Source organism: Triticum urartu, chromosome 4, assembly GCF_003073215.2.
Source record: "Triticum urartu cultivar G1812 chromosome 4, Tu2.1, whole genome shotgun sequence".
NCBI lineage: Eukaryota > Viridiplantae > Streptophyta > Magnoliopsida > Poales > Poaceae > Triticum > Triticum urartu.
Genome location: NC_053025.1, coordinates 520,862,280 through 520,872,917, shown reverse-complemented (window position 1 = coordinate 520,872,917; position 10,638 = coordinate 520,862,280). Strand labels below are relative to the sequence as shown.

The window sequence follows — 10,638 nt, the reverse complement described above, 5'->3', positions numbered from 1 at the left end:
ATGATTAGATTGTATATGTGAGATCAATTTCCAATCTTAATCATGTGGGTCAACAGCCTGCAGAGCCGGTCCTGCAAAACAAACCCAACTTTTCCACCATGTGATGTCCCGGGAAAAATACATACGTACATATAAATTCCAGTAGAGTCAATCCCTATTAATTCCTCTATTGTATTCCATCACATCCTCGGCACCTCGAGTATTACTTCCTCGAGTTAAATTCCGCATCAATTATTCCCCCTCACAAACATTAATAATATGAATAATTCCAGATTGAGTTAAATAAATAATAACCATGTTGAGTAAATGTTGAAGCCACAAAAATATCCAACATCTCCCACTTGGCTGAAACATATTAATCAATAAATGAAGTTCCATGTGTAAACATGTTTTGAAAAGAATTTCCTGACTATAGTCAGTGAACCTGCACTATATTAGTATTATTATACAAATAAATGAATTATACATACCTGAGTTTAATCATTCCACACCTCGTGTATACAATGGTAACTTCCTCAATGTGTTTAACTTTAACCATAAACTTCAAAATAAGTGACAGGTTGTGATGCACATTCCACGATCATATATGATGTGTGAAATTCCCTTAGCTACACATAATTCCTTCCACCGCCTGAATGCGCGACAATAAATTCCGGTAGCTAAGGTTGATAGTATAATGAAAATATATTCAAATTCCAATACCATTTAGTATCCCCTTTCTCCTCATGAGTTCAAACATAATTCCTCACTGAGTATGATTTCTCTTATCAAGGTATTTTAACAAGTTTGCTATTTTCCATAGAAAATATTTCAAAATATTCCCTATGTAGTTCCACTCCCAAAACATAGGAAGCTTCAAACATTCCTTTCATATGAAAGTTATAATATGGCCAAGCTTTAACTTCCATCAACGTGACTTTATCATTGCAAATAGTAATAACAAAGTAACATATATAATAATGCAATTTTCACATACCTTTGTACATGGTCACCTCACTCCATTTATAAGACCATATGACCTGCTATTCCATTGATGTGAAGCTTGTTTCAAGGCCACAAATTGATATATTATGTTGCAAACTTCATATTTCCTCTTTGTCCAAAGATTTCCGGCTACGACATATATGATTATTTTCCTCCTGATTCCAAACATATGGGCTGCGGTTGTTTGGTAAAAACAATAAGTTCCCAAACTTCTATCTTTCCTCGTTGAGTTTCTTCCCGCGTTACTTCCACCCATACCGTGCATTGATAGAAAATTTAAGCCTTCTTAAGAGACTTTAATTATTCCTCAGAAAAATTTAGAGTGACTTCCCCCAGCAACACACGATAATTATCTAGAAATGATTTTCCAAGTTATTTCCTCCCACTTATCCTAAGCATATTAGTATTAGGAGTTTCACTTGTATTTTCCATTGGGGTAAAGATTATATTCTAGTATAATTGCCAATAATTCCACCATTATCCATAAAAATACCGGCTCCCACTTTCCACCACTTTTCCTTTTCCAGATCAAAATCCATACCCTTGACCCACTAGAATAACAATTAGCAAAACCTGGTGTATGTTGTGTAGTAATTGAGAACTTCTTTTCAAAATAAAATAGTTCCTTCCAGTCCAGTCCACAAACCATAAGGAGTGACTGTAGATGAAAAATGGTATAAATGCAATATGCAATGCTTCTTCCAAAGAAAAAAGAAGTATCAAAGATATTTACTTCCTCCACTCAATTGTGAAGTATACAGGAGTATTAAAGATATTCAATTCCTCATATCATATGAAGTAGACAATATATTACAATGGTGAATAAAGTTCCATGCACTTATTCAATTGATATATTCCTGAAGTGTGCTTCCCCTACGAATCAGTTGTTAGAACTTTGAAATCCTTTAATCAACTGATTCTCCACGTCAGTACATTATGTGAACAACACAATAAAACTTTCCGACTTGTTTAATGAAAGGTAAACATATAACCATATAAAGTGTGATCATCAATGAGTGATATGATAAACAATCTAACCTCTAGTGGGAGTGTCGAAAAAAAATACCATAAGTATGTATATATAAAATGATGTGAAGCTTTTTGCCTCCTTCCACCTTAAGAAAAGGCGTGCAAGTCAAATATCCATTATACATGTGCTTCAGAAAACCAAATTCCTCCCACTAAAGTTTTGAATTCCTGAATCAGTAAGCCACTTGATTCGATTCCATGATATGTGACCAAGTCGTCCATGACAAACATAATAAATCACAAGCATGAATTCCCATTATCAGCATTCCTCTCTATGGAGTCATCTTCCCCAAACAACAATTTAGGTTTCTAACTTCCAATGGACCATCAAGAAAGAATAGACCATCGTGTGAAATTCCGTAATGCACTAATTTTACCATTGAGCAATATTTCCACTCTTCCTTTTCCAAATAGTATTTCGTAAACAATGGGTTCCAAGATAGAACCAAAAATTAAATCCCTACACACTGAAGTTGCATAGTGTGTCGTATAACAATAATACCTTTCCTCCATCAAGGAGTTTCATGGCAAAATTTCCAATTCCAAAGTGTATAAGATTTAGCAGCAATGGCAAAAACACACAAAATATATAATTTCCTTTGGTGCTGTTAGGATGTTAATAAAATTGCTATTGTATTCCAGCAATATAATACATAGAAGCTTAAATCCACATTCCAACTATTTGAGAAAATATTGACATATAAATATTTAATGCAAATATTCACAATGTGCATACCGTTAAGTGAGAGCAAATTTCCTTAATTTCTCATGGAGTGGTTCCCATCTTCCTCCATAAATAAGTGATTGTCATAATAGACACTTTTTGAATTCCTTCCCATGCAAGGTTAGTATAATAGTGTATCCATCAACAATAATTTTCCTCCACAACGGAGTTTGTGGGCATAATTTACAATTCCAATTTTATTAACTTTAGCATTTCCTTGGAATTTCTTGCATGGAAGTATATGATATATAACAAGAATGCACAATACAACTTCCTCTTTGCCAATTGAATTGATAAAATATTATATCTTCCTCTTCGAGGTGCAACCAGTAATTTTTGGTCAAATCCTTCCCACGGGGAGTTTCGATCTTCCTCCATAGAGCAAATGATGTCCCATATTGCACAGTATCAAATGAAGTTAGATTGGAAAATCAATTATTTTGATCAATTTGGCAGAGTTAGAAATAACCAATATAAGCCAGTAATATGTATTTTCCAAGAGACATCAACCGAAAAATGAAGACAATATTCCAGATTGCACCTATTTTCCATGCAATTTGTTCACTATGGTATGAACCTAACATAAGTATGCAAGCCATTTGACACCTATAATATATTTCCTTTTCCTCAATAGCGGCTTTCTGAATTTGGCCTTGTCCAGTTTGTTTCAATCAATGATGTGATGGATAATTTCCACGGAAAATACATCATAATATTCCATCTTCCAAAGCCGATTAATTCCTTGTGCTTTCTCTCCCAAATCAGGGTGTGCACAAGTATTAAGACAATCAAGAAATACCAGCCTTCCTCGTTATAATCTGAGCCTTATAGAGAAATAAAGTAGACGTGGACTTCAGCATGTAGATGCGTATATAAGAATAAATTCCTTGCTCCTTGTGCAAGATGGACCAGTAGAACGAGTAGTTTTGTATATAAACAACGGCAACAAAGCTTCCTTCCTGCACCATCTTTGCTGCTGGTGTCCTTCCTAATCAATTTTGACTGGCCCACCTGCATCTTGTCTCACCGGCGTCTTGGTTATGAACAGCAGCAAGCAGCAGCAGGCGTGGGCAAGCCCTGGAGCTTCAATCTTCCCCGAGCAGCTAGCTCGCTCAGCAGAAGGCGTGGGTCCCGCATGAGTTCGACGAGCGACGAGATGCAGCGAGGAAACGCCGATCCGACTGTCGATGCCTCGACGGCACGCCGGAGCTTAGATGGACCGATCTGTAGCAAGGTATCTCGAGGAAGCGCAGAACAAATCGATCTTGTTTAATTCCCAACTTCTCATGCACAACATGCAAATAGTACAAGTAACAGCAGCCGAAGTGATTTGCTTGGTCCGCACACACATTAAAGAAGCAAGACAGGACTTGGATTTCATCACGTGAACCTGCTGTTTGTCCACTCCACGATCGCGTGCGTGGCAGAATCCTCCGAGCCAGCGAGTGTCTTCTTCCGTTCCGTCGATCGTGTTAAAAGCCATGAATTAATCTATTTTGTCCTCCAGATCAAGTATAGCCACGTGAAAAGGCTCCAATAATTCCGTGCTTGATGCACGCAGGAGATAGCATAATACGCATCGATCTTACGTACATCCGTCAGGCAAATCGACATGGCGTTGAATTAGAGTACCAGGCGGATGGCGGATAGCGCAGAATTGCAGGGCGATGGAGCAGTTCAATCTCACGAGGGACGTCAGAGTATTCCAAGGCACCGGCGGGAGAGGCAGAGTTGGCAGCGGAACGGATCGGATGGCGGCGATTAGGGTTACGGGCGACCGTGATCGAACCTGCTCAAGATACCAATGTTGGAAATTGTGGACTACACGGTCTACCCTTTAATTCCTCTGCCTTTCTATGGTGCCGCTCACAATGCGTTTGAGGCTAGAGGGTAGAGACCTATTTATAGACTCCACCTTCAGACTTTTCATTATTCCACTTGTTTCTAGAAAGATCCATGTGACTCCTGGGCAATGTTATCAATCACGATCAAATATGTCAGTTTTCCGAGTCTAAATATACTAGTCCCTAGCATACATGCGTGAGTCATGTGCCATGATTAGATTGTATATGTGAGATCAATTTCCAATCTTAATTATATGGGTCAACAGCCTGCAGAGCCGGTCCTGCAAAACAAACTCAGCTTTTCCACCATGTGATGTCTCGGGGAAAATACATACGTACATATAAATTCCAATAGAGTCGATCCCTATTAATTCCTCTATTGTATTCCATCACATCCTCATCACATCCTCGGCATCTCGAGTATTACTTCCTCGAGTTAAATTCCGCATCAATTATTCCCCGTCACAAATATTAATAATATGAATAATTCCAGATTAAGTTAAATAAATAATAACCATGTTGAGTAAATGTTGAAGCCACAAAAATATCCAACACATACTAAGAAACATATACAGAGGTATGAACTTAATTCATTCATGCAGTAATTCTAAGCTCCCAGACAACATCATCAAGAAACATAACCTAGTCCTTTCGTTCCGAATTACTTGTCGCAAGTATGGATGTATCTAGATGTATTTTAATTTTAGATACATCAAAATAATTTGAAACGGAGGGAGTATAAGGCTTACAGAATCCGTTACAGAATACTCTACCAGAGTCCGTACCACTAGTTGCTCAACAATATGTACACGCACATACGGGAGTGCTACACTAGTTTCAGACGTTGACGAAGGGCGTGCCGGTGATGAACTCGGTGACGGCGAGTGCGACGAGGCCGAGCATGGCGAAGCGGCCGTTCCATAGCTCGGCGTCGGCGGTCCATACGCCGCTGGACTTGCTCTCCACGCTCTGTCCCTGAAGCAGCGGCACCAGAGACGCCACGGAGAACACAGCCGCGGTTGTCAGGAACCATCCCAGCCCGGCGCCGCTGCCGGCCTGGTCGAGTAGCCCGCCGCCGCGCGCCGCCTCGACGGAGAGTGCCGCCACGAAGCCCACCATGGCGAGCCGGCCGTTGATGCGCTCCGGCGCCGGGCCGCTGAACGCGAGCGCGTCCCAGACTGAGGGGTTAGCCTTGGCCTTGGGCTTGGGCGCCACCGGGGTCGGGCTCGGGCTTGGGGTGGGGCTGGGGGAGGATGTCGATGCGCTCGTCGTCGTCTCCTTGGTCGGCTCGACATCCGGCTGCAGGGACAGGGCATCGTGAGTCAGCAGAGCACACTTAAACTTGAGTTGTACGTACAGTACGGAGTAAACGAAAGAGGCTTACCTCGGTCTGGGCCCTGACGAGGAGAGCGCGCCGGCGCGGCACCGCCGGAGACCAGGAGGCGGAGCGGCCGACGACGGCGGCACCGGCGAAGGAGCTCAAGGCCACCATGGTCGCCATTACTCACAGCAGGAAGCAGGGAGTGGCTAGATCACACTTGGTTCGTTGTGGGCTGTTGATTCTGTGTGCTGTTGCCGATGACGAGTGTGCGTTTATGTAGGACGCGGGGAGGACGAGCTAGCCCGGCCATGAGGAGGTGGCTGCGGCGGTGGCCACGTCGGCGGGCACTCCTCAGCCGCGAACGTGTAGAAGTTGCGCGTGCAGCGAGAGCCGGGGCACGACGTGGACGTCCCGGGCACCATGCAGAGGGCCTCCGGAGCTCGCCAAAACGTGCCAGAAGAAAGGTGGCACAAGTGAACTCCAGCACTCCACGGGTCGTGGAAGACTCCGGAAAGTGCCAGGGACAGCACGACGGCACAAGGACGAGGAAAGTGAGTTTGCCTTTAGGTCTTGGCTTTGTTTTTAGCGCGAGATAACGAGAAGCAATTATAGAGACACGCAGGCCTGCGTAGAGCCGGTGATCGAAGTCCAGACGCATGACGAGAAGGGGATTAGGGCCTCTTTGATTCACAGGAGTTTGAAAATGTAGGAATAGAAAAAGTATAGGATTAGAATGGCATGTTAAATTGAATTCTACAGAATTAGCATGAAGTATTTGATGCCATATGAAAAACAAAGGAATTGTAAAAAGGGGTTGAAGTGGATATTTGATTTCACATGAAATATAGTATAAAAGATTTCATAGAAAATTTCCTATGGGATTCAATCCTATGAATCAAAAGGCCAACATAGAAAAAATTCCTAAGGATTTCAATCCTCCAGAAATCCTATAGAATTCTTTTGAATCAAAGGAGCCCTTATTCCATGTTTTAGTGTCGGCTGTCCCGTGTTTAAAAGACAATTTTTTTTCAAATACATACAAGGGTATCATACATCTTTCGGCACAATGCTACACCAAGAGTTAGCAACCACACTCACCGTGACAACACCGGCACACTACTGACTACTCGCCTTGCCCAAACTTTTCTTTCGACGAATACACAAAGCCTACGTATGTTTCATTGATAGAAGAGAATAGAGAAGGTACAAGAAATATAACACACTACGTGAGTGCAAGAAGGCGCGAGCATAGTGTTCGGAGTAGAGAGATAGTGGATGCTCAGCCCAAACAAAGAACACAACGAAACCCGCCTAATGCAGCCTTCGGCCAAAGAAGGCAGAGAGATGGGGCTCAGGACACCTAGACCGCTGTCAGAGCGTAAACTCAGGACATAAAGAAGAAACGATACTCTGTATTGTGAGTTCGGCCAAGGACTAAAACGTTCTATCTCCTTAGAGGAAATCACAAAAGACGCAATGATTTTTATACAGGTTTATGCCACCATGGATAGCGTAAAACTCCACGTCATGTCCTTATTGATATGGAAATGGGGAGTACAAGTGTTGTTGTGTTACAAATGGGGTGCTCGGGGTGTGGCCAATGGTGGTCGGGCTCCTAGTTTGAGTGCCCGAGCACTCCCATCTCTATTCCTCTAAGCTTGCTAAACTATCTCCTGGGGTGCTGCTCAAGTATGGTAGATCTGGCTGCTTTGGATGTGTGATTGCTTGTGCTCTAGTATCATATGTCTCTCTAAATAACCTCGATCCTCCCCTTATATAGGCGTTGTGGTACCACAATAGTCGGTCCTAAGTATGTGAACAGTTACAAGTAGAAGTAGGCACCCGCCCTGCATGCATGCAACTTGACTTTGGTTTTGGCAGAGGATGAGCTTACACTTCAGTGTGTCAGGCTCTCAAGTGCTTATGGTAATTGTCTGGGTCCCTTCTATCTTCGTCTGACTCGATGGGTCTGAGCCAGACCACTCTCACCTTACCGATAAGGCCTACACCTGATCGGCCCAAGGTACCCGTCCAGCCTGGTCTTCGTGATGATGTTGTTCTACGCCCATAGACTTGCGGTGGGCTACGCCGAGTAGCATGCACATGCATTTAATGCCTAGTCGGCGGAGTGCGCAGCAAGGGCCATGAAGGAAATATGCCCTAGAGGCAATAATAAAGTTATTTATTTCCTTATATCATGATAAATGTTTATTATTCATGATAGAATTGTATTAACCGAAAACATAATACATGTGTGAATACATAGACAAACAGAGTGTCACTAGTATGCCTCTACTTGACTAGCTCGTTGATCAAAGATGGTTATGTTTCCTAACCATAGACATGAGTTGTCATTTGATTAACGGGATCACATCATTAGGAGAATGATGTGATTGACTTGACCCATTCCGTTAGCATAGCACTTGATCGTTTAGTTTGTTGCTATTGCTTTCTTCATGACTTATACATGTTCCTATGACTATGAGATTATGCAACTCCCGTTTACCAGAGGAACACTCTGTGCTACCAAACGTCACAACGTAACTGGGTGATTATAGAGGTGCTCTATAGGTGTCTCCGAAGGTACTTGTTGGGTTGGCATATTTCGAGATTAGGATTTGTCACTTCGATTGTCGGAGAGGTATCTCTGGGCCCTCTCCGTAATGCACATCACTTAAGCCTTGCAAGTATTGCAACTAATGAGTTAGTTGTGGGATGATGTATTACGGAACGAGTAAAGAGACTTGCCGGTAACGAGATTGAACTAGGTATTGAGATACCGACGATCGAATCTCGGGCAAGTAACATACCGATGGCAAAGGGAACAACGTATGTTGTTATGCGGTCTGACCGATAAAGATCTTCATAGAATATGTGGGAGCCAATATGAGCATCCAGGTTCCGCTATTGGTTATTGACCGGAGACATGTCTTGGTCATGTCTACATAGTTCCCGAACCCGTAGGGTCCGCACGCTTAAAGTTTCGGTGACGATTGTATTATGAGTTTATGTGATTTGATGTACCGAAGGTAGTTCGGAGTCCCGGATGAGATCGGGGACATGATGAGGAGTCTCGAAATGGTCGAGACGTAAAGATCAATATATTGGACGACTATATTCGGACATCGGAAAGGTTCCGAGTGATTCGGGTATTTTCGGGGGTACCGGGGAGTTACGGGAATACGAGGAAGAAGTAATGGGCCTCATGGGCCAAGTGGTGGAAGAGAGGAGGCAGGGCACGCGGCCCCCTAGCCCAAACCGAATTGGACTAGGGGGCCGGCCCCCCTTTCCTCCTTTTCCTCCTTCTCCTTCCTTCTCCTTCTCCTCCTTCCTTCTCCTACTAGGAGGAGGACTCCTCCTCCTGGCGCGCCCATAGAGGGCCGACCGGCCTCCCCCCTTGCTCCTTTATATACAGGGGCAGGGGGCACCTCTAGACACACAAGTTGATCTGTTGATCTCTCTCAGCCGTGTGCGGTGTCCCCCTCCACCATATTCCACCTCGGTCATATCGTAGTGGTGCTTAGGCGAAGCCCTGTGTCGGTAGCAACATCATCACCGTCATCACGCCGTCGTGCTGACGGAACTCTCCCGTGAAGCTCTGCTGGATCGGAGTTCGCGGGACGTCATCGAGCTGAACGTGTGCTGAACTTGGAGGTGCCGTGCGCTCGGTACTTGGATCGGTCGGATCGTGAAGACGTACGACTACATCAACCGCGTTGTGCTAACGCTTCCGCTTTCGGTCTACGAGGGTACGTGGACAACACTCTCCCCTCTCGTTGCTATGCATCACCATGATCTTGCTTGTGCGTAGGAAATTTTTAAAATTACTACGTTCCCCAACAGTTGTATCAGAGCCAGGTTTTATGCGTAGATGTCATATGCACGAGTAGAACACAAGTGAGTTATGGGCGATATAAGTCATACTGCTTACCAACATGTCATACTTTGGTTCGGCGGTATTGTTGGATGAAGCGGCCCGGACCGACATTACGCATACGCTTACGCGAGACTGGTTTTACCGCTGTGCTATGCACACATGTGACTAGCGGGTGTCAGTTTCTCCAACTTTAGTTGAACCGAGTGTGGCTACGCCCGGTCCTTGAGAAGGTTAAAACAACACTAACTTGACAAACTATCGTTATGGTTTTCGATGCGTAGGTAAGAACGGTTCTTGCTCAGCCCGTAGCAGCCACGTAAAACTTGCAACAACAAAGTAGATGACGTCTAACTTGTTTTTGCAGGGTATGTTGTGATGTGATATGGTCAAGACGTGATGAGATATAAGTTGTTGTATAAGATGACCATGTTTTGTTGAAGTTATCGGCAACTGGCAGAAGCCTTATGGTTGTCTCTTTATTGCATAAGATGCAAGCGCCAAATAATTGCTTTACAATTATCGCTATGCGATAGCAATAGTTGCAAGAGCAATAGTTGGCGAGACGACCATGTGACGACACATTGATATAGATCAAGATGATGGAGATCATGGTGTCATGCCGGTGACGATGGAAATCATGACGATGTTTTGGAGATGGAGATCAAAGGCACAAGATGATGATGGCCATATCATGTCACATATTTTGATTGCATGTGATGTTTATCTTTTATGCATCTTATCTTGCTTTAATTGACGGTAGCATTATAAGATGATCTCTCACTAAATTTCAAGATAAAAGTGTTCTCCCTGAGTATGCACCGTTGCCAAAGTTCGTCGTGCCCAGACATCACGTGATGAT

At 43.5% G+C, this 10,638-nt stretch overlaps 1 protein-coding gene across 1 annotated transcript; it reads right to left on the bottom strand.

The window, feature by feature from the left end:
- Positions 1-5,151: 5,151 nt before the first annotated feature.
- Positions 5,152-6,178, bottom strand: LOC125552406 (high molecular mass early light-inducible protein HV58, chloroplastic-like). Its single transcript, XM_048715952.1, has 2 exons — positions 5,966-6,178; positions 5,152-5,880 (listed from the first exon to the last, which is right to left on the bottom strand). The coding sequence occupies exons 1-2, from the start codon at positions 6,080-6,082 to the stop codon at positions 5,419-5,421; spliced, it is 579 nt and encodes a 192-aa protein (XP_048571909.1). The 5' UTR covers positions 6,083-6,178; the 3' UTR covers positions 5,152-5,418.
- Positions 6,179-10,638: the final 4,460 nt, after the last annotated feature.

Excerpts from the sequence above, each read along its gene's own strand:
- LOC125552406 (XM_048715952.1), bottom strand. The coding sequence starts at position 6,082 with ATGGCGACCATGGTGGCCTTGAGCTCCTTCGCCGGTGCCGCCGTCGTC. Across the intron at positions 5,881-5,965 it reads TCGTCAGGGCCCAGACCGAG|CCGGATGTCGAGCCGACCAA; the intron begins GTAAGCCTCTTT and ends CTGTCCCTGCAG.